The 25415-nt window shown below is 35.6% G+C and overlaps 1 protein-coding gene across 1 annotated transcript in view; it reads left to right on the top strand.

The window, feature by feature from the left end:
• Nucleotides 1-1015: 1015 nt before the first annotated feature.
• The window catches only part of zgc:100997 (uncharacterized protein LOC445211 homolog), a 42417-nt gene continuing 18017 nt past the window's right edge, over nt 1016-25415 (top strand). Inside the window, exons 1-3 of the mRNA XM_017686527.2 lie at nt 1016-1210; nt 3747-3808; nt 4736-4831. Of these exons, the coding sequence (XP_017542016.1) occupies nt 1057-1210; nt 3747-3808; nt 4736-4831 (312 nt within the window). The 5' untranslated portion in view covers nt 1016-1056. The remainder of the gene's footprint in view (nt 1211-3746; nt 3809-4735; nt 4832-25415) is intronic.

Below are 25415 nucleotides of genomic sequence, written 5' to 3'. Positions count from 1 at the left end.
CAGAAGGCAGGATACACCCCGGACAGGTCGCCAGTCCATCGCAGGGCGGACAGACAGACACAGACAGTCACTCACACCCAGGGGCAATTTAGCACGTCCAACTGGCCTGACTGCATGTCTTTGGACTGTGTGAGGAAACCGGAGAACCCGGAGGAACCCCACGCAGACACGGGGAGAACATGCAGACTCCACACAGAGAGGACCCCGGTCACCCGGCCGGGGAATCAAACCCAGGCCCTCCTTGCTGTGAGGAGACAGCGCTACCCACCACGCCACCGTGCCACCCCACCCACCATTAAAAAAAAAAAAGAATAACAGATGTATCATGGGAACGCTTTTTCATTTCTGAAGGTGATATGTTTCAGAATAACTGTGGCTTATATTCAGATATTTCACAGTTTGAATTAAATCAAATGCCTATTTTCAGTAAATAATCTAGTTTAGAGTTTATTAAACACGCAACAGTTTATGTTTATGGTGTAACAGCATGACGTTGCAGTGTGACACAGGTAATCACATATTGCATGAATAGAATGAAACTTACAGCTTCTTTAAGATCGCCAACGTGTACTAACATTCTTTACCTAACACAGCTTAATTAACACGTGAACTCCTAATCAACTCAGGCGCTGAATAAAGCCTGCATCACCTTCATCTTCAGTCACTAGTACGTGTGTCAGTAAATTAGTCTTGTGTTTGTTAATATCTGACTTATTCATTTGTTCCTGATTAATGACTCATTAATTTCTGATTAGTTATTCATTAGTGAATGCCGTAATTACTGACAGGTCATGTTCCTGTAATGTAAAGCGTTACCCAGTTTTTTTTCTGAGGTCAGAGTGCGCAGCGTTTATTAATTTGACAAAAGAATAGTTTCCTGTTTTGATGACTCTGGCTGTGTACTGATTTGATGTGATGTGTCTATCACAGTGAAGTGTAACTGCTTTAAGCCCTTAAACAGTTCAGGCGGTGAATCACTGTGAACAGGTACCGCAGGTATTCAGGTGAGCGCAGGCGTGTACAGGCAGGGCAGGCAGAGGGAACTGCGTGTGCACTATGCTTCACATCCAGGCACGAGGTTCACTTTTCTGCGCTGGATCAGGCCTCCTGAGTGAAATGTCCTCACCTGCAGGTCACCTGGTGGACAAGGGCTTAGAGCGTGAGAAAGTTACGTCGCCCAGGAAAGACAGAACAATCCCAAAGGGTCGAGGTAAGAGACGACACACTCAGGCAGGTTCTCTAGTGTTACAAATCAAACTATCTACTGTAGCACGGCCCGGCTGCTGGGCTGCCAACTCAGTCCTGTGATATACACTTCTATAGGGTGAATTAAAGTATATGCTCCAAAAAAAAAAAAATAAAGGAGGGAACGCTGAGAAGGGTAGATTATTTCATTAAAATTCCAGTGTATTAGCCCATAGGCTACATTCTTAAAGGGGAATTCACCAATTTTCCAAAATTCCACCATAATTGAGGGTTTGAGATGTAAACAGAGTGATTTAGAGTGGTTAGTTCAGATGTCTTTACGCTGGTGGTGATAGGAACCAGGGGTCACCATGACTACAACACAAATATAGACATTTTATTTACTGTGCAACACCACCGACACGTGTCTTCTGAGTTTTAAATGGAATGTTGATGATGGAAAATAGTGGAAAATATGAAATAATATGTTTTTTAGGGACTATTTTGCCTCATAGCGCCCTTTATATTATGTATCCCTCCAACACGAATGGATTTTAGGTCTCAAATCTATCATAAAACAGTGTCTCAGACATCAGGCAGTGAATTCATAACCACTTCATTTAATAACTTTCTGTGAGGAGCTTTTAGAGGTGGACGTCTGGTTCCTATCACCACCACTGTGAACAGTTCTGACTCAGTAAGATTCTCTAGAATGGGTTGTTTCACACCAGACTACTCTGAATCACTCTGTTCACATCTTAACTGTTTAATTATTCTGAAATTTTGAAATATCTTCCCTTTAAGAGTGAGTGTTCTGCGTTAGCTGCATAATATGGAGGTTGTAAACGAGTTAAAGGTTTTTTGGACTGTTCCTGCACTTCAAGGACCATTTAGAGCCTTCCTGTATTTGTAAGAATGTAGATCAGTTGACCTACTCCCCCAGATGGGATGAAATCCAGCCAGTACGTGTTCTCACCTGCACGCTGAGTGCATTCTTAAAGTGGTGCTTCGCCTACAAAAATATTATAATAATTATATTTAATTCTGCAGCACTTTATCTACAAGAAATAAACAGTACTTCACAAAATGTGCGCTACGAGAAAAAAGCATGAATGAAAACCCTTAAACCACATGGGAGAAAATTGAATGTACATGTTTCCTTATATTAAAAGTATACCTGCAGTATTCAGCAGGCGCTAAATATATGAAACATATGCACAAAGGTATGTTGCCTCAGAGCAAGAAGGGTCTGGGCTCGGTTACGGGGTCCTTTCTGGGTGGAGTCGGCATGTTCAGACATGGGTTTCCTCCCACAGTCCAAAGACATGCAGTCAGGCCAATTGGACGTGTTAAACTGCCCCTAAGTGTGAGTCTGTGTATATGTTTGTCTGTCTGCCCTGTGATGGCAGACAGGTGGTGGTTGGTTAGTGTAGTGGTTAACACCTCTGCCTTCTACACTGTAGACTGGGGTTCAATCCCCCACCTGGGTAAACACCCTACACTATACCAATAAGAGTCCTTGGGCAAGACTCCCAACACCACCTTCACCTCCCTGTGTAAAATGATCAAACTGTAAGTCGCTCTGGATAAGAGCGTCAGCCGAATGCCGTGAATGTAACTGGTGACCTGTTCGGGATATTTCCTGCCTTCCGCCCAATGACCCCTGGGATGGGCTCCAGCTCCCATTGCGACCCAGAAGTGTGTGTGTGTGTGTTAAATCGCTAAAACGTTAAAATTGCAATGGCAAGTTAATAAATAAGATAAAATAAGAATAAATAAAAATGTAATTAATGAAATGAAAAGAAACAAACGATCTTAAACAATAACTTGGCAATATTAGAGTAATTAAGAACAGAGCAATAACTAAAAACATACCAAAAGACTCACTTTAAAACAACTAAAATCAAGCAGAACAGCCGCAGGCTAAAGTAGAAAAATAGTAACTTTACAGGAAAAGGCAAAGACTTTCTGAATCTTTTATTCTGATTCATTTTTGAGCATTTCTGTTGGTCCATTCATCACACGAGTTTCAGATAAAGGACAAATTAACTTCAGAAAAGAGAGAAAAGCAAAAAAAAACAGAAAGCCATTTCAAAAAGTGATGATGTGTAATAATGTCAGTTTTTAATATTTACAATTATGTCAAAGACAGAAAGATATTACAAGCAAATAAAATGAGAGACACTTTGATAAATATGTGTAAATGTATTTCCCTTTGCACAGGAGAAGGCAAAACGAATACGTAAGCTTAGTTTTTAAAACCAGTCAGTAGAAACTGATTCTGAGTGCGCAAATAATTTCTGATTTTTTGGAGCAATGACTGCGTCCTGAGAGGAGCGGTTAGACTGGTGTCGGGGTTCGGGGTTAGGGGTTAGGGGTTAGGTCAGCTCATGCTCAGTGATGGCCTTTCATTCACAGCAAGCCATATTATAATGATAGCAGTCCTTTAAGTGATGAAAGCAGTCAGTAAGTGCCGAATCTCTGAACCTGCATCTCTGCTGTGAAGAGTCCGCTCTGCCTTTTAATCCGTTTGTAAATCTGTCTGCTGTGTTGGACTCCAGGAGCCAGAGAAGCGGTCCGGAAGCAGGCTTTCACACGCTGGATCAACTCGCGTTTGAAAAGAGTGAGACTTTTTTGTCTTCTTAAACAAGCTAACAGTAAAATGACCAGTGTCCATTTATCAGCTCCACTGACCATGTAGGAGCATTTTGTAGTTTTACACAATCTGTTTCTCTGCATACTATTTACCCTGTTATTCAATGGACAGGACCCCCCAGAGCAGGCATTAATTGGCTGGTGGATCATTCTCAGCACTGCAGTGACTCTGACATGGTTGCACTGGTCTGAGTGGATCAGACACAGCAGTGATGCTGGAATGCAGCAGTGATGCCAACAGCGTGGGCAGCGTCTTGTGACCATTGATGAAGGACTAGAGGATGACCAACACAAAACTGTGCAGCAGCAGATGAGCTGTCGTCTCTGACTTTACATCTACAAGGTGGACCGACAGGGTAGGAGTGTCTAATAGAGTGGACAGTGAGTCTGATCCACTCACACCAGCACAACACACACTAACACACCACCACCACCATGTCAGGGTTATTGCAGTATTGAAAATGACCCAGCGCCAAAAAATGCCAGCTCTGTGGGGGTCATGTGAGGTCTAGAGGGCGCCTGTCACGCTTTACACTGAAGTGACCATTTTGTACCGTGAGAAGTTTGAGAACCAGAATTTTGACAAATGGAAGATCAAACTTATTATTTAGTACAAGGAAAAGTTGGGGAGGTTGAAGAAAACATGAAGAATCAAAACAAAATGTGGACAGATGACGGCAGAAAGGCACCATAGGCTCTACTACGTGCTTGGAAATGGAGGGGCGATGGAGGAGGACTAGATCACACTAAACACTACACACTGCACTTTTAGGCATGATGTCTAGCTCATAAAGTCTTTAAGATTATGAAACACATCCTCTCAGTCAGGAGGGGCTGAACTGACTGAAACTGTCTGTGTGTCACTCTAACATCTGAATGAGCTGTTCTCTGTCAGTGGGACCCTCCGCTGCAGGTGGGCGATCTGTTTACAGATGTTCAGGATGGAAAGATTTTGATGGCTCTGATAGAGGAACTGTCAGGCTGTAAGATGGTGAGGCTTGATATCATCATTTTATTTATATATATGCAATGTTCATTATTATTATTATTATTATTATTTTGTTGATATTATTATTGTTATTAATAATAGTAAATATTTAAACTGACAAAAAATGATAAAACTATAAAAAAACTATATTCTATAAACTAGAATAAATCAGCTTAGATCAGCATTAGACCAGCATAAACTAGAATAAATCAGCTTAGATCAGCATTAGACCAGTATAAACTAGAATAAATCAGCTTAGATCAGCATTAGACCAGCATAAACTAGAATAAATCAGCTTAGATCAGCATTAGACCAGACTAAAATAGAATAAATCAGCTTAGATCAGCATTAGACCAGCATAAACTAGAATAAATCAGCTTAGATCAGCATTAGACCAGCCTAAACTAGAATAAATCAGCTTAGATCAGCATTAGACCAGCATAAACTAGAATAAATCAGCTTAGATCAGCATTAGACCAGCATAAACTAGAATAAAACAGCTTAGATCAGCATTAGACCAGCCTAAACTAGAATAAATCAGCTTAGATCAGCATTAGACCAGTATAAACTAGAATAAATCATCTTAGATCAGAATTAGACCAGCATAAACTAGAATAAATCATCTTAGATCAGCATTAGACCAGCCTAAACTAGAATAAATCAGCTTAGATCAGCATTAGACCAGCCTAAACTAGAATAAATCAGCTTAGATCAGCATTAGACCAGTATAAACTAGAATAAATCAGCTTAGATCAGCATTAGACCAGCCTAAACTAGAATAAAACAGCTTAGATCAGCATTAGACCAGCATAAACTAGAATAAAACAGCTTAGATCAGCATTAGACCAGCCTAAACTAGAATAAATCAGCTTAGATCAGCATAAGACCAGCCTAAACTAGAATAAATCAGCTTAGATCTGCATTAGACCAGCATAAACTAGAATAAAACAGCTTAGATCAGCATTAGACCAGACTAAACTAGAATGAAACAGCTTAGATCAGCATTAGACCAGCCTAAACTAGAATAAATCAGCTTAGATCAGCATTAGACCAGCCTAAACTAGAATAAAACAGGTTAGATCAGCATTAGACCAGTATAAACTAGAATAAAACAGCTTAGATCAGCATTAGACCAGCCTAAACTAGAATAAAACAGGTTAGATCAGCATTAGACCAGCCTAAACTAGAATAAATCAGCTTAGATCAGCATTAGACCAGCATAAACTAGAATAAATCAGCTTAGATCAGCATTAGACCAGCCTAAACTAGAATAAATCAGCTTAGATCAGCATTAGACAAGTATGAACTAGAATAAATCAGCTTAGATCAGCATTAGACCAGACTAAACTAGAATAAATCAGCTTAGATCAGCATTAGACCAGACTAAACTAGAATAAATCAGCTTAGATCAGCATTAGACAAGTATGAACTAGAATGAATCAGCTTAGATCAGCATTAGACCAGTATAAACTAGAATAAATCAGCTTAGATCAGCATTAGACCAGCATGAACTAGAATAAATCAGCTTAGATCAGCATTAGATCAGTATAAACTAGAATAAATCAGCTTAGATCAGCATTAGACCAGTATAAACTAGAATAAATCAGCTTAGATCAGCATTAGACCAGCCTAAACTAGAATAAATCAGCTTAGATCAGCATTAGACCAGCCTAAACTAGAATAAATCAGCTTAGATCAGCATTAGACCAGTATAAACTAGAATAAATCAGCTTAGATCAGCATTAGACCAGCATAAACTAGAATAAATCAGCTTAGATCAGCATTAGACGAGTATAAACTAGAATAAATCAGCTTAGATCAGCATTAGACCAGTATGAACTAGAATAAATCAGCTTAGATCAGCATTAGACCAGTATAAACTAGAATAAATCAGCTTAGATCAGCATTAGACCAGCCTAAACTAGAATAAATCAGCTTAGATCAGCATTAGACCAGCCTAAACTAGAATAAATCAGATTAGATCAGCATTAGACCAGCCTAAACTAGAATAAATCACCTTAGATCACCATTAGACCAGGATAAACTAAAATAAATCAGCTTAGATCAGCATTAGACCAGACTAAACTAGAATAAATCAGCTTAGATCAGCATTAGACCAGCCTAAACTAGAATAAATCAGCTTAGATCAGCATTAGACCAGCCTAAACTAGAATAAAACAGGTTAGATCAGCATTAGACCAGTATAAACTAGAATAAAACAGCTTAGATCAGCATTAGACCAGCCTAAACTAGAATAAAACAGGTTAGATCAGCATTAGACCAGCCTAAACTAGAATAAATCAGCTTAGATCAGCATTAGACCAGCATAAACTAGAATAAATCAGCTTAGATCAGCATTAGACCAGCCTAAACTAGAATAAATCAGCTTAGATCAGCATTAGACAAGTATGAACTAGAATAAATCAGCTTAGATCAGCATTAGACCAGACTAAACTAGAATAAATCAGCTTAGATCAGCATTAGACCAGACTAAACTAGAATAAATCAGCTTAGATCAGCATTAGACAAGTATGAACTAGAATGAATCAGCTTAGATCAGCATTAGACCAGTATAAACTAGAATAAATCAGCTTAGATCAGCATTAGACCAGCATGAACTAGAATAAATCAGCTTAGATCAGCATTAGATCAGTATAAACTAGAATAAATCAGCTTAGATCAGCATTAGACCAGTATAAACTAGAATAAATCAGCTTAGATCAGCATTAGACCAGCCTAAACTAGAATAAATCAGCTTAGATCAGCATTAGACCAGCCTAAACTAGAATAAATCAGCTTAGATCAGCATTAGACCAGTATAAACTAGAATAAATCAGCTTAGATCAGCATTAGACCAGCATAAACTAGAATAAATCAGCTTAGATCAGCATTAGACGAGTATAAACTAGAATAAATCAGCTTAGATCAGCATTAGACCAGTATGAACTAGAATAAATCAGCTTAGATCAGCATTAGACCAGTATAAACTAGAATAAATCAGCTTAGATCAGCATTAGACCAGCCTAAACTAGAATAAATCAGCTTAGATCAGCATTAGACCAGCCTAAACTAGAATAAATCAGCTTAGATCAGCATTAGACCAGCCTAAACTAGAATAAATCACCTTAGATCACCATTAGACCAGGATAAACTAAAATAAATCAGCTTAGATCAGCATTAGACCAGACTAAACTAGAATAAATCAGCTTAGATCAGCATTAGACCAGCCTAAACTAGAATAAATCAGCTTAGATCAGCATTAGACCAGCCTAAACTAGAATAAATCAGCTTAGTTCAGCATTAGACCAGTATAAACTAGAATAAATCAGCTTAGATCAGCATTAGACCAGGATAAACTAGAATAAATCAGCTTAGATCAGCATTAGACCAGCGTAAACTAGAATAAATCAGCTTAGATCAGCAATAGACCAGTATGAACTAGAATAAATCAGCTTAGATCAGCATTAGACCAGCCTAAACTAGAATAAATCAGCTTAGATCAGCATTAGACCAGCCTAAACTAGAATAAATCAGCTTAGATCAGCATTAGACCAGCCTAAACTAGAATAAATCAGCTTAGATCAGCATTAGACCAGAATAAACTAGAATAAAACAGCTTAGATCAGCATTAGACCAGTATAAATTAGAATAAATCAGATTAGATCAGCATTAGACCAGCCTAAACTAGAATAAATCAGCTTAGATCAGCATTAGACCAGCATAAACTAGAATAAATCAGCTTAGATCAGCATTAGACCAGTATAAACTAGAATAAATCAGCTTAGATCAGCATTAGACCAGTATAAACTAGAATAAATCAGCTTAGATCAGCATTAGACCAGCATAAACTAGAATAAATCAGCTTAGATCAGCATTAGACCAGCATAAACTAGAATAAATCAGCTTAGATCAGCATTAGACCAGCCTAAACTAGAATAAATCAGCTTAGATCAGCATTAGACAAGTATGAACTAGAATAAATCAGCTTAGATCAGCATTAGACCAGACTAAACTAGAATAAATCAGCTTAGATCAGCATTAGACCAGCATAAACTAGAATAAATCAGCTTAGATCAGCATTAGACCAGACTAAACTAGAATAAATCAGCTTAGATCAGCATTAGACCAGTATAAATTAGATAAATCAGATTAGATCAGCATTAGACCAGCCTAAACTAGAATAAATCAGCTTAGATCAGCATTAGACCAGCATAAACTAGAATAAATCAGCTTAGATCAGCATTAGACCAGCATAAACTAGAATAAATCATCTTAGATCAGCATTAGACCAGCCTAAAGTAGAATAAATCAGCTTAGATCAGCATTAGACCAGTATAAACTAGAATAAATCAGCTTAGATCAGCATTAGACCAGCCTAAACTAGAATAAATCAGCTTAGATCAGCATTAGACCAGCATAAACTAGAATAAATCAGCTTAGATCAGCATTAGACCAGCCTAAACTAGAATAAATCAGCTTAGATCAGCATTAGACAAGTATGAACTAGAATAAATCAGCTTAGATCAGCATTAGACCAGACTAAACTAGAATAAATCAGCTTAGATCAGCATTAGACCAGACTAAACTAGAATAAATCAGCTTAGATCAGCATTAGACAAGTATGAACTAGAATGAATCAGCTTAGATCAGCATTAGACCAGTATAAACTAGAATAAATCAGCTTAGATCAGCATTAGACCAGCATAAACTAGAATAAATCAGCTTAGATCAGCATTAGACCAGTATAAACTAGAATAAATCAGCTTAGATCAGCATTAGACCAGCCTAAACTAGAATAAATCAGTTTAGATCAGCATTAGACCAGCCTAAACTAGAATAAATCAGCTTAGACCAGCATTAGACCAGTATAAACTAGAATAAATCAGCTTAGATCAGCATTAGACCAGCATAAACTAGAATAAATCAGCTTAGATCAGCATTAGACGAGTATAAACTAGAATAAATCAGCTTAGATCAGCATTAGACCAGTATGAACTAGAATAAATCAGCTTAGATCAGCATTAGACCAGTATAAACTAGAATAAATCAGCTTAGATCAGCATTAGACCAGCCTAAACTAGAATAAATCAGTTTAGATCAGCATTAGACCAGCCTAAACTAGAATAAATCAGCTTAGATCAGCATTAGACCAGCCTAAACTAGAATAAATCACCTTAGATCACCATTAGACCAGGATAAACTAAAATAAATCAGCTTAGATCAGCATTAGACCAGACTAAACTAGAATAAATCAGCTTAGATCAGCATTAGACCAGCCTAAACTAGAATAAATCAGCTTAGATCAGCATTAGACCAGCCTAAACTAGAATAAATCAGCTTAGTTCAGCATTAGACCAGTATAAACTAGAATAAATCAGCTTAGATCAGCATTAGACCAGGATAAACTAGAATAAAACAGCTTAGATCAGCATTAGACCAGCGTAAACTAGAATAAATCAGCTTAGATCAGCATTAGACCAGTATAAACTAGAATAAATCAGCTTAGATCAGCATTAGACCAGCCTAAACTAGAATAAATCAGCTTAGATCAGCATTAGACCAGCCTAAACTAGAATAAATCAGCTTAGATCAGCATTAGACCAGCCTAAACTAGAATAAATCAGCTTAGATCAGCATTAGACCAGAATAAACTAGAATGAAACAGCTTAGATCAGCATTAGACCAGTATAAATTAGAATAAATCAGATTAGATCAGCATTAGACCAGCCTAAACTAGAATAAATCAGCTTAGATCAGCATTAGACCAGCATAAACTAGAATAAATCAGCTTAGATCAGCATTAGACCAGCATAAACTAGAATAAATCAGCTTAGATCAGCATTAGACCAGCCTAAAGTAGAATAAATCAGCTTAGATCAGCATTAGACCAGCATAAACTAGAATAAATCAGCTTAGATCAGCATTAGACCAGCCTAAACTAGAATAAATCAGCTTAGATCAGCATTAGACCAGCATAAACTAGAATAAATCAGCTTAGATCAGCATTAGACCAGCCTAAACTAGAATAAATCAGCTTAGATCAGCATTAGACAAGTATGAACTAGAATAAATCAGCTTAGATCAGCATTAGACCAGACTAAACTAGAATAAATCAGCTTAGATCAGCATTAGACCAGACTAAACTAGAATAAATCAGCTTAGATCAGCATTAGACAAGTATGAACTAGAATGAATCAGCTTAGATCAGCATTAGACCAGTATAAACTAGAATAAATCAGCTTAGATCAGCATTAGACCAGCATAAACTAGAATAAATCAGCTTAGATCAGCATTAGACCAGCCTAAACTAGAATAAATCAGCTTAGATCAGCATTAGACAAGTATGAACTAGAATAAATCAGCTTAGATCAGCATTAGACCAGACTAAACTAGAATAAATCAGCTTAGATCAGCATTAGACCAGACTAAACTAGAATAAATCAGCTTAGATCAGCATTAGACAAGTATGAACTAGAATGAATCAGCTTAGATCAGCATTAGACCAGTATAAACTAGAATAAATCAGCTTAGATCAGCATTAGACCAGCATAAACTAGAATAAATCAGCTTAGATCAGCATTAGACCAGTATAAACTAGAATAAATCAGCTTAGATCAGCATTAGACCAGCCTAAACTAGAATAAATCAGTTTAGATCAGCATTAGACCAGCCTAAACTAGAATAAATCAGCTTAGATCAGCATTAGACCAGTATAAACTAGAATAAATCAGCTTAGATCAGCATTAGACCAGCATAAACTAGAATAAATCAGCTTAGATCAGCATTAGACGAGTATAAACTAGAATAAATCAGCTTAGATCAGCATTAGACCAGTATGAACTAGAATAAATCAGCTTAGATCAGCATTAGACCAGTATAAACTAGAATAAATCAGCTTAGATCAGCATTAGACCAGCCTAAACTAGAATAAATCAGCTTAGATCAGCATTAGACCAGCCTAAACTAGAATAAATCAGCTTAGATCAGCATTAGACCAGCCTAAACTAGAATAAATCACCTTAGATCACCATTAGACCAGGATAAACTAAAATAAATCAGCTTAGATCAGCATTAGACCAGACTAAACTAGAATAAATCAGCTTAGATCAGCATTAGACCAGCCTAAACTAGAATAAATCAGCTTAGATCAGCATTAGACCAGCCTAAACTAGAATAAATCAGCTTAGTTCAGCATTAGACCAGTATAAACTAGAATAAATCAGCTTAGATCAGCATTAGACCAGGATAAACTAGAATAAAACAGCTTAGATCAGCATTAGACCAGCGAAACTAGAATAAATCATCTTAGATCAGCATTAGACCAGTATAAACTAGAATAAATCAGCTTAGATCAGCATTAGACCAGCCTAAACTAGAATAAATCAGCTTAGATCAGCATTAGACCAGCCTAAACTAGAATAAATCAGCTTAGATCAGCATTAGACCAGCCTAAACTAGAATAAATCAGCTTAGATCAGCATTAGACCAGAATAAACTAGAATGAAACAGCTTAGATCAGCATTAGACCAGTATAAATTAGAATAAATCAGATTAGATCAGCATTAGACCAGCCTAAACTAGAATAAATCAGCTTAGATCAGCATTAGACCAGCATAAACTAGAATAAATCAGCTTAGATCAGCATTAGACCAGCATAAACTAGAATAAATCAGCTTAGATCAGCATTAGACCAGCCTAAAGTAGAATAAATCAGCTTAGATCAGCATTAGACCAGTATAAACTAGAATAAATCAGCTTAGATCAGCATTAGACCAGCCTAAACTAGAATAAATCAGCTTAGATCAGCATTAGACCAGCATAAACTAGAATAAATCAGCTTAGATCAGCATTAGACCAGCCTAAACTAGAATAAATCAGCTTAGATCAGCATTAGACAAGTATGAACTAGAATAAATCAGCTTAGATCAGCATTAGACCAGACTAAACTAGAATAAATCAGCTTAGATCAGCATTAGACCAGACTAAACTAGAATAAATCAGCTTAGATCAGCATTAGACAAGTATGAACTAGAATGAATCAGCTTAGATCAGCATTAGACCAGTATAAACTAGAATAAATCAGCTTAGATCAGCATTAGACCAGCATAAACTAGAATAAATCAGCTTAGATCAGCATTAGACCAGTATAAACTAGAATAAATCAGCTTAGATCAGCATTAGACCAGCCTAAACTAGAATAAATCAGTTTAGATCAGCATTAGACCAGCCTAAACTAGAATAAATCAGCTTAGATCAGCATTAGACCAGTATAAACTAGAATAAATCAGCTTAGATCAGCATTAGACCAGCATAAACTAGAATAAATCAGCTTAGATCAGCATTAGACCAGTATAAACTAGAATAAATCAGCTTAGATCAGCATTAGACCAGTATGAACTAGAATAAATCAGCTTAGATCAGCATTAGACCAGTATAAACTAGAATAAATCAGCTTAGATCAGCATTAGACCAGCATAAACTAGAATAAATCAGCTTAGATCAGCATTAGACCAGCCTAAACTAGAATAAATCAGCTTAGATCAGCATTAGACCAGCCTAAACTAGAATAAATCACCTTAGATCACCATTAGACCAGGATAAACTAAAATAAATCAGCTTAGATCAGCATTAGACCAGACTAAACTAGAATAAATCAGCTTAGATCAGCATTAGACCAGCCTAAACTAGAATAAATCAGCTTAGATCAGCATTAGACCAGCCTAAACTAGAATAAATCAGCTTAGTTCAGCATTAGACCAGTATAAACTAGAATAAATCAGCTTAGATCAGCATTAGACCAGGATAAACTAGAATAAAACAGCTTACATCAGCATTAGACCAGCGTATACTAGAATAAATCAGCTTAGATCAGCATTAGACCAGTATAAACTAGAATAAATCAGCTTAGATCAGCATTAGACCAGCCTAAACTAGAATAAATCAGCTTAGATCAGCATTAGACCAGCCTAAACTAGAATAAATCAGCTTAGATCAGCATTAGACCAGCCTAAACTAGAATAAATCAGCTTAGATCAGCATTACACCAGAATAAACTAGAATGAAACAGCTTAGATCAGCATTAGACCAGTATAAATTAGAATAAATCAGATTAGATCAGCATTAGACCAGCCTAAAGTAGAATAAATCAGCTTAGATCAGCATTAGACCAGTATAAACTAGAATAAATCAGCTTAGATCAGCATTAGACCAGCATAAACTAGAATAAATCAGCTTAGATCAGCATTAGACCAGCATAAACTAGAATAAATCAGCTTAGATCAGCATTAGACCAGTATAAACTAGAATAAATCAGCTTAGATCAGCATTAGACCAGTATAAACTAGAATAAATCAGCTTAGATCAGCATTAGACCAGTATAAACTAGAATAAATCAGCTTAGATCAGCATTAGACCAGCCTAAACTAGAATAAATCAGCTTAGATCAGCATTAGACCAGCATAAACTAGAATAAATCAGCTTAGATCAGCATTAGACCAGGATAAACTAGAATAAATCAGCTTAGATCAGCATTAGACCAGCCTAAACTAGAATAAATCAGCTTAGATCAGCATTAGACCAGTATAAATTAGAATAAATCAGATTAGATCAGCATTAGACCAGCCTAAACTAGAATAAATCAGCTTAGATCAGCATTAGACCAGTATAAACTAGAATAAATCAGCTTAGATCAGCATTAGACCAGTATAAACTAGAATAAATCAGCTTAGATCAGCATTAGACCAGCCTAAACTAGAATAAATCAGCTTAGATCAGCATTAGACCAGCATAAACTAGAATAAATCAGCTTAGATCAGCATTAGACCAGCCTAAACTAGAATAAATCAGCTTAGATCAGCATTAGACCAGCCTAAAGTAGAATAAATCAGCTTAGATCAGCATTAGACCAGAATAAACTAGAATAAAACAGCTTAGATCAGCATTAGACCAGTATAAATTAGAATAAATCAGATTAGATCAGCATTAGACCAGCCTAAACTAGAATAAATCAGCTTAGATCAGCATTAGACCAGCATAAACTAGAATAAATCAGCTTACATCAGCATTAGACCAGCATAAACTAGAATAAATCAGCTTAGATCAGCATTAGACCAGCCTAAAGTAGAATAAATCAGCTTAGATCAGCATTAGACCAGTATAAACTAGAATAAATCAGCTTAGATCAGCATTAGACCAGCATAAACTAGAATAAATCAGCTTAGATCAGCATTAGACCAGCATAAACTAGAATAAATCAGCTTAGATCAGCATTAGACCAGCCTAAACTAGAATAAATCAGCTTAGATCAGCATTAGACCAGTATAAACTAGAATAAATCAGCTTAGATCAGCATTAGACCAGTATAAACTAGAATAAATCAGCTTAGATCAGCATTAGACCAGACTAAACTAGAATAAATCAGCTTAGATCAGCATTAGACCAGTATAAACTAGAATAAATCAGCTTAGATCAGCATCAGAACAGGATAAACTAGAATAAATCAGCTTAGATCAGCATTAGACCAGCCTAAACTAGAATAAATCAGCTTAGATCAGCATTAGACCAGCCTAAACTAGAATAAATCAGCTTAGATCAGCATTAGACCAGTATAAATTAGAATAAATCAGATTAGATCAGCATTAGACCAGCCTAAACTAGAATAAATCAGCTTAGATCAGCATTAGACCAGTATAAACTAGAATAAATCAGCTTAGATCAGCATTAGACCAGTATAAACTAGAATAAATCAGCTTAGATCAGCATTAGACCAGCCTAAACTAGAATAAATCAGCTTAGATCAGCATTAGACCAGCATAAACTAGAATAAATCAGCTTAGATCAGCATTAGACCAGCCTAAACTAGAATAAATCAGCTTAGATCAGCATTAGACCAGCCTAAAGTAGAATAAATCAGCTTAGATCAGCATTAGACCAGAATAAACTAGAATAAAACAGCTTAGATCAGCATTAGACCAGTATAAATTAGAATAAATCAGATTAGATCAGCATTAGACCAGCCTAAACTAGAATAAATCAGCTTAGATCAGCATTAGACCAGCATAAACTAGAATAAATCAGCTTAGATCAGCATTAGACCAGCATAAACTAGAATAAATCAGCTTAGATCAGCATTAGACCAGCCTAAAGTAGAATAAATCAGCTTAGATCAGCATTAGACCAGTATAAACTAGAATAAATCAGCTTAGATCAGCATTAGACCAGCATAAACTAGAATAAATCAGCTTAGATCAGCATTAGACCAGCATAAACTAGAATAAATCAGCTTAGATCAGCATTAGACCAGTATAAACTAGAATAAATCAGCTTAGATCAGCATTAGACCAGTATAAACTAGAATAAATCAGCTTAGATCAGCATTAGACCAGCCTAAACTAGAATAAATCAGCTTAGATCAGCATTAGACCAGCATAAACTAGAATAAATCAGCTTAGATCAGCATTAGACCAGGATAAACTAGAATAAATCAGCTTAGATCAGCATTAGACCAGCCTAAACTAGAATAAATCAGCTTAGATCAGCATTAGACCAGCCTAAACTAGAATAAATCAGCTTAGATCAGCATTAGACCAGTATAAATTAGAATAAATCAGATTAGATCAGCATTAGACCAGCCTAAACTAGAATAAATCAGCTTAGATCAGCATTAGACCAGCCTAAACTAGAATAAATCAGCTTAGATCAGCATTAGATCAGTATAAACTAGAATAAATCAGCTTAGATCAGCATTAGACCAGCCTAAACTAGAATAAATCAGCTTAGATCAGCATTAGACCAGAATAAACTAGAATAAATCAGCTTAGATCAGCATTAGACCAGCATAAACTAGAATAAATCAGCTTAGATCAGCATTAGACCAGCCTAAAGTAGAATAAATCAGCTTAGATCAGCATTAGACCAGTATAAACTAGAATAAATCAGTTTAGATCAGCATTAGACCAGTATAAACTAGAATAAATCAGCTTAGATCAGCATTAGACCAGCCTAAACTAGAATAAATCAGCTTAGATCAGCATTAGACCAGCCTAAACTAGAATAAATCAGCTTAGATCAGCATTAGACCAGTATAAATTAGAATAAATCAGCTTAGATCAGCATTAGACCAGCCTAAACTAGAATAAATCAGCTTAGATCAGCATTAGACCAGTATAAACTAGAATAAATCAGCTTAGATCAGCATTAGACCAGCCTAAACTAGAATAAATCAGCTTAGATCAGCATTAGACCAGTATAAATTAGAATAAATCAGCTTAGATCAGCATTAGACCAGTTTAAACTAGAATAAATCAGCTTAGATCAGCATTAGACCAGCTTAAACTAGAATAAATCAGCTTAGATCAGCATTAGACCAGCCTAAACTAGAATAAATCAGCTTAGATCAGCATTAGACCAGTATAAACTAGAATAAATCAGCTTAGCTCAGCATTAGACCAGCCTAAACTAGAATAAATCAGCTTAGATCAGCATTAGACCAGCCTAAACTAGAATAAATCAGCTTAGATCAGCATTAGACCAGCCTAAAGTAGAATAAATCAGCTTAGATCAGCATTAGACCAGTATAAACTAGAATAAATCAGCTTAGATCAGCATTAGACCAGCCTAAACTAGAATAAATCAGCTTAGATCAGCATTAGACCAGCATAAACTAGAATAAATCAGCTTAGATCAGCATTAGACCAGCCTAAACTAGAATAAATCATCTTAGATCAGCATTAGACCAGCCTAAACTAGAATAAATCAGCTTAGATCAGCATTAGACAAGTATGAACTAGAATAAATCAGCTTAGATCAGCATTAGACCAGACTAAACTAGAATAAATCAGCTTAGATCAGCATTAGACCAGACTAAACTAGAATAAATCAGCTTAGATCAGCATTAGACAAGTATGAACTAGAATGAATCAGCTTAGATCAGCATTAGACCATTATAAACTAGAATAAATCAGCTTAGATCAGCATTAGACCAGCATAAACTAGAATAAATCAGCTTAGATCAGCATTAGACCAGCATAAACTAGAATAAATCAGCTTAGATCAGCATTAGACCAGCCTAAACTAGAATAAATCAGCTTAGATCAGCATTAGACCAGTATAAACTAGAATAAATCAGCTTAGATCAGCATTAGACCAGCATAAACTAGAATAAATCAGCTTAGATCAGCATTAGACGAGTATGAACTAGAATAAATCAGCTTAGATCAGCATTAGACCAGTATGAACTAGAATAAATCAGCTTAGATCAGCATTAGACCAGTATAAACTAGAATAAATCAGCTTAGATCAGCATTAGACCAGCCTAAACTAGAATAAATCAGCTTAGATCAGCATTAGACCAGCCTAAACTAGAATAAATCAGCTTAGATCAGCATTAGACCAGCCTAAACTAGAATAAATCACCTTAGATCACCATTAGACCAGGATAAACTAAAATAAATCAGCTTAGATCAGCATTAGACCAGACTAAACTAGAATAAATCAGCTTAGATCAGCATTAGACCAGCCTAAACTAGAATAAATCAGCTTAGATCAGCATTAGACCAGCCTAAACTAGAATAAATCAGCTTAGTTCAGCATTAGACCAGAATAAACTAGAATAAATCAGCTTAGATCAGCATTAGACCAGGATAAACTAGAATAAAACAGCTTAGATCAGCATTAGACCAGCGTAAACTAGAATAAATCAGCTTAGATCAGCATTAGACCAGTGTAAACTAGAATAAATCAGCTTAGATCAGCATTAGACCAGCATAAACTAGAATAAATCAGCTTAGATCAGCATTAGACCAGCCTAAACTAGAATAAATCAGCTTAGATCAGCATTAGACCAGCATAAACTAGAATAAATCAGCTTAGATCAGCATTAGACCAGAATAAACTAGAATAAAACAGCTTAGATCAGCATTAGACCAGTATAAATTAGAATAAATCAGATTAGATCAGCATTAGACCAGCCTAAACTAGAATAAATCAGCTTAGATCAGCATTAGACCAGCATAAACTAGAATAAATCAGCTTAGATCAGCATTAGACCAGCATAAACTAGAATAAATCAGCTTAGATCAGCATTAGACCAGCCTAAAGTAGAATAAATCAGCTTAGATCAGCATTAGACCAGTATAAACTAGAATAAATCAGCTTAGATCAGCATTAGACCAGCATAAACTAGAATAAATCAGCTTAGATCAGCATTAGACCAGCCTAAACTAGAATAAATCAGCTTAGATCAGCATTAGACCAGCCTAAACTAGAATAAATCAGCTTAGATCAGCATTAGACAAGTATAAACTAGAATAAATCAGCTTAGATCAGCATTAGACCAGACTAAACTAGAATAAATCAGCTTAGATCAGCATTAGACCAGACTAAACTAGAATAAATCAGCTTAGATCAGCATTAGACCAGCATAAACTAGAATGAATCAGCTTAGATCAGCATTAGACCAGTATAAACTAGAATAAATCAGCTTAGATCAGCATTAGACCAGCATAAACTAGAATAAATCAGCTTAGATCAGCATTAGACCAGCATAAACTAGAATAAATCAGCTTAGATCAGCATTAGACCAGCCTAAACTAGAATAAATCAGCTTAGATCAGCATTAGACCAGTATAAACTAGAATAAATCAGCTTAGATCAGCATTAGACCAGCATAAACTAGAATAAATCAGCTTAGATCAGCATTAGACGAGTATGAACTAGAATAAATCAGCTTAGATCAGCATTAGACCAGTATGAACTAGAATAAATCAGCTTAGATCAGCATTAGACCAGTATAAACTAGAATAAATCAGCTTAGATCAGCATTAGACCAGCCTAAACTAGAATAAATCAGCTTAGATCAGCATTAGACCAGCCTAAACTAGAATAAATCAGCTTAGATCAGCATTAGACCAGCCTAAACTAGAATAAATCACCTTAGATCACCATTAGACCAGGATAAACTAAAATAAATCAGCTTAGATCAGCATTAGACCAGACTAAACTAGAATAAATCAGCTTAGATCAGCATTAGACCAGCCTAAACTAGAATAAATCAGCTTAGATCAGCATTAGACCAGCCTAAACTAGAATAAATCAGCTTAGTTCAGCATTAGACCAGTATAAACTAGAATAAATCAGCTTAGATCAGCATTAGACCAGGATAAACTAGAATAAAACAGCTTAGATCAGCATTAGACCAGCCTAAACTAGAATAAATCAGCTTAGATCAGCATTAGACCAGTATAAATTAGAATAAATCAGCTTAGATCAGCATTAGACCAGTATAAACTAGAATAAATCAGCTTAGCTCAGCATTAGACCAGCCTAAACTAGAATAAATCAGCTTAGATCAGCATTAGACCAGCCTAAACTAGAATAAATCAGCTTAGATCAGCATTAGACCAGCCTAAAGTAGAATAAATCAGCTTAGATCAGCATTAGACCAGTATAAACTAGAATAAATCAGCTTAGATCAGCATTAGACCAGCCTAAACTAGAATAAATCAGCTTAGATCAGCATTAGACCAGCATAAACTAGAATAAATCAGCTTAGATCAGCATTAGACCAGCCTAAACTAGAATAAATCATCTTAGATCAGCATTAGACCAGCCTAAACTAGAATAAATCAGCTTAGATCAGCATTAGACAAGTATGAACTAGAATAAATCAGCTTAGATCAGCATTAGACCAGACTAAACTAGAATAAATCAGCTTAGATCAGCATTAGACCAGCCTAAACTAGAATAAATCAGCTTAGTTCAGCATTAGACCAGCCTAAACTAGAATAAATCAGCTTAGATCAGCATTAGACAAGTATGAACTAGAATGAATCAGCTTAGATCAGCATTAGACCATTATAAACTAGAATAAATCAGCTTAGATCAGCATTAGACCAGCATAAACTAGAATAAATCAGCTTAGATCAGCATTAGACCAGCATAAACTAGAATAAATCAGCTTAGATCAGCATTAGACCAGCCTAAACTAGAATAAAACAGCTTAGATCAGCATTAGACCAGCCTAAACTAGAATAAATCAGCTTAGATCAGCATTAGACCAGTATAAATTAGAATAAATCAGCTTAGATCAGCATTAGACCAGTATAAACTAGAATAAATCAGCTTAGCTCAGCATTAGACCAGCCTAAACTAGAATAAATCAGCTTAGATCAGCATTAGACCAGCCTAAAGTAGAATAAATCAGCTTAGATCAGCATTAGACCAGTATAAACTAGAATAAATCAGCTTAGATCAGCATTAGACCAGCATAAACTAGAATAAATCAGCTTAGATCAGCATTAGACCAGCCTAAACTAGAATAAATCAGCTTAGATCAGCATTAGACCAGCCTAAACTAGAATAAATCAGCTTAGATCAGCATTAGACAAGTATAAACTAGAATAAATCAGCTTAGATCAGCATTAGACCAGACTAAACTAGAATAAATCAGCTTAGATCAGCATTAGACCAGACTAAACTAGAATAAATCAGCTTAGATCAGCATTAGACCAGCATAAACTAGAATGAATCAGCTTAGATCAGCATTAGACCAGTATAAACTAGAATAAATCAGCTTAGATCAGCATTAGACCAGCATAAACTAGAATAAATCAGCTTAGATCAGCATTAGACCAGCATAAACTAGAATAAATCAGCTTAGATCAGCATTAGACCAGCCTAAACTAGAATAAATCAGCTTAGATCAGCATTAGACCAGTATAAACTAGAATAAATCAGCTTAGATCAGCATTAGACCAGCATAAACTAGAATAAATCAGCTTAGATCAGCATTAGACCAGCATAAACTAGAATAAATCAGCTTAGATCAGCATTAGACCAGCCTAAACTAGAATAAATCAGCTTAGATCAGCATTAGACCAGCATAAACTAGAATAAATCAGATTAGATCAGCATTAGACCAGCCTAAACTAGAATAAATCAGCTTAGATCAGCATTAGACCAGTATAAACTAGAATAAATCAGCTTAGATCAGCATTAGACCAGCCTAAACTAGAATAAATCAGCTTAGATCAGCATTAGACCAGCCTAAACTAGAATAAATCAGCTTAGATCAGCATTAGACCAGTATGAACTAGAATAAATCAGCTTAGATCAGCATTAGACCAGTATAAACTAGAATAAATCAGCTTAGATCAGCATTAGACCAGCCTAAACTAGAATAAATCAGCTTAGATCAGCATTAGACCAGCCTAAACTAGAATAAATCAGCTTAGATCAGCATTAGACCAGCCTAAACTAGAATAAATCACCTTAGATCACCATTAGACCAGGATAAACTAAAATAAATCAGCTTAGATCAGCATTAGACCAGACTAAACTAGAATAAATCAGCTTAGATCAGCATTAGACCAGCCTAAACTAGAATAAATCAGCTTAGATCAGCATTAGACCAGCCTAAACTAGAATAAATCAGCTTAGTTCAGCATTAGACCAGTATAAACTAGAATAAATCAGCTTAGATCAGCATTAGACCAGGATAAACTAGAATAAAACAGCTTAGATCAGCATTAGACCAGCATAAACTAGAATAAATCAGCTTAGATCAGCATTAGACCAGTGTAAACTAGAATAAATCAGCTTAGATCAGCATTAGACCAGCATAAACTAGAATAAATCAGCTTAGATCAGCATTAGACCAGCCTAAACTAGAATAAATCAGCTTAGATCAGCATTAGACCAGCCTAAACTAGAATAAATCAGCTTAGATCAGCATTAGACCAGAATAAACTAGAATAAAACAGCTTAGATCAGCATTAGACCAGTATAAATTAGAATAAATCAGATTAGATCAGCATTAGACCAGCCTAAACTAGAATAAATCAGCTTAGATCAGCATTAGACCAGCATAAACTAGAATAAATCAGCTTAGATCAGCATTAGACCAGCATAAACTAGAATAAATCAGCTTAGATCAGCATTAGACCAGCCTAAAGTAGAATAAATCAGCTTAGATCAGCATTAGACCAGTATAAACTAGAATAAATCAGTTTAGATCAGCATTAGACCAGCATAAACTAGAATAAATCAGCTTAGATCAGCATTAGACCAGCATAAACTAGAATAAATCAGCTTAGATCAGCATTAGACCTGCCTAAACTAGAATAAATCAGCTTAGATCAGCATTAGACCAGTATAAACTAGAATAAGTCAGCTTAGATCAGCATTAGACCAGTATAAACTAGAATAAATCAGCTTATATCAGCATTAGACCAGCCTAAACTAGAATAAATCAGCTTAGATCAGCATTAGACCAGCATAAACTAGAATAAATCAGCTTAGATCAGCATTAGACCAGGATAAACTAGAATAAATCAGCTTAGATCAGCATTAGACCAGCCTAAACTAGAATAAATCAGCTTAGATCAGCATTAGACCAGCCTAAACTAGAATAAATCAGCTTAGATCAGCATTAGACCAGTATAAATTAGAATATATCAGATTAGATCAGCATTAGACCAGCCTAAACTAGAATAAATCAGCTTAGATCAGCATTAGACCAGTATAAACTAGAATAAATCAGCTTAGATCAGCATTAGACCAGTATAGACTAGAATAAATCAGCTTAGATCAGCATTAGACCAGCCTAAACTAGAATAAATCAGCTTAGATCAGCATTAGACCAGCATAAACTAGAATAAATTAGCTTAGATCAGCATTAGACCAGCATAAACTAGAATAAATCAGCTTAGATCAGCATTAGACCAGCCTAAAGTAGAATAAATCAGCTTAGATCAGCATTAGACCACTATAAACTAGAATAAATCAGCTTAGATCAGCATTAGACCAGTATAAACTAGAATAAATCAGCTTAGCTCAGCATTAGACCAGCCTAAACTAGAATAAATCAGCTTAGATCAGCATTAGACCAGCCTAAACTAGAATAAATCAGCTTAGATCAGCATTAGACCAGTATAAATTAGAATAAATCAGCTTAGATCAGCATTAGACCAGCCTAAACTAGAATAAATCAGCTTCGATCAGTATTAGACCAGCCTAAACTAGAATAAATCAGCTTAGATCAGCATTAGACCGGCCTAAACTAGAATAAATCAGCTTAGATCAGCATTAGACCAGTATAAATTAGAATAAATCAGCTTAGATCAGCATTAGACCAGTTTAAACTAGAATAAATCAGCTTAGATCAGCATTAAACCAGCTTAAACTAGAATAAATCAGCTTAGATCAGCATTAGACCAGCCTAAACTAGAATAAATCAGCTTAGATCAGCATTAGACCAGTATAAACTAGAATAAATCAGCTTAGCTCAGCATTAGACCAGCCTAAACTAGAATAAATCAGCTTAGATCAGCATTAGACCAGCCTAAACTAGAATAAATCAGCTTAGATCAGCATTAGACCAGCATAAACTAGAATAAATCAGCTTAGATCAGCATTAGACCAGCCTAAATTAGAATAAATCAGCTTAGATCAGCATTAGACCAGTATAAACTAGAATAAATCAGCTTAGATCAGCATTAGACCAGTATAAACTAGAATAAATCAGATTAGATCAGCATTAGACCAGCATAAACTAGAATAAATCAGCTTAGATCAGCATTAGACCAGCCTAAACTAGAATAAATCAGCTTAGATCAGCATTAGACCAGTATAAACTAGAATAAATCAGCTTAGATCAGCATTAGACCAGTATAAACTAGAATAAATCAGCTTAGATCAGCATTAGACCAGCCTAAACTAGAATAAATCAGCTTAGATCAGCATTAGACCAGCTTAAACTAGAATAAATCAGCTTAGATCAGCATTAGACCAGCCTAAACTAGAATAAATCAGCTTAGATCAGCATTAGACCAGTATAAACTAGAATAAATCAGCTTAGCTCAGCATTAGACCAGCCTAAACTAGAATAAAACAGGTTAGATCAGCATTAGACCAGCCTAAACTAGAATGAATCAGCTTAGATCAGCATTAGACCAGTATACATTAGAATAAATCAGCTTAGATCAGCATTAGACCAGACTAAACTAGAATAAATCAGCTTAGATCAGCATTAGACCAGCCTAAACTAGAATAAAACAGCTTAGATCAGCATTAGACCAGCCTAAACTAGAATAAATCAGCTTAGATCAGCATTAGACCAGTATAAATTAGAATAAATCAGCTTAGATCAGCATTAGACCAGTATAAACTAGAATAAATCAGCTTAGATCAGCATTAGACCAGCCTAAACTAGAATAAATCAGCTTAGATCAGCATTAGACCAGCCTAAACTAGAATAAATCAGCTTAGATCAGCATTAGACCAGTATAAATTAGAATAAATCAGCTTAGACCAGCATTAGACCAGTTTAAACTAGAATAAATCAGCTTAGATCAGCATTAGACCAGCTTAAACTAGAATAAATCAGCTTAGATCAGCATTAGACCAGCCTAAACTAGAATAAATCAGCTTAGATCAGCATTAAACCAGTATAAACTAGAATAAATCAGCTTAGCTCAGCATTAGACCAGCCTAAACTAGAATAAATCAGCTTAGATCAGCATTAGACCAGCATAAACTAGAATAAATCAGCTTAGATCAGCATTAGACCAGTATAAACTAGAATAAATCA

This window comes from Pygocentrus nattereri, chromosome 4, assembly GCF_015220715.1.
Source record: "Pygocentrus nattereri isolate fPygNat1 chromosome 4, fPygNat1.pri, whole genome shotgun sequence".
In the NCBI taxonomy this organism is placed as follows: Eukaryota; Metazoa; Chordata; class Actinopteri; order Characiformes; family Serrasalmidae; genus Pygocentrus; species Pygocentrus nattereri.
The sequence above is the reverse complement of the archived record's forward strand: the minus strand, read 5'-3'. Positions and strand labels throughout refer to the sequence as shown.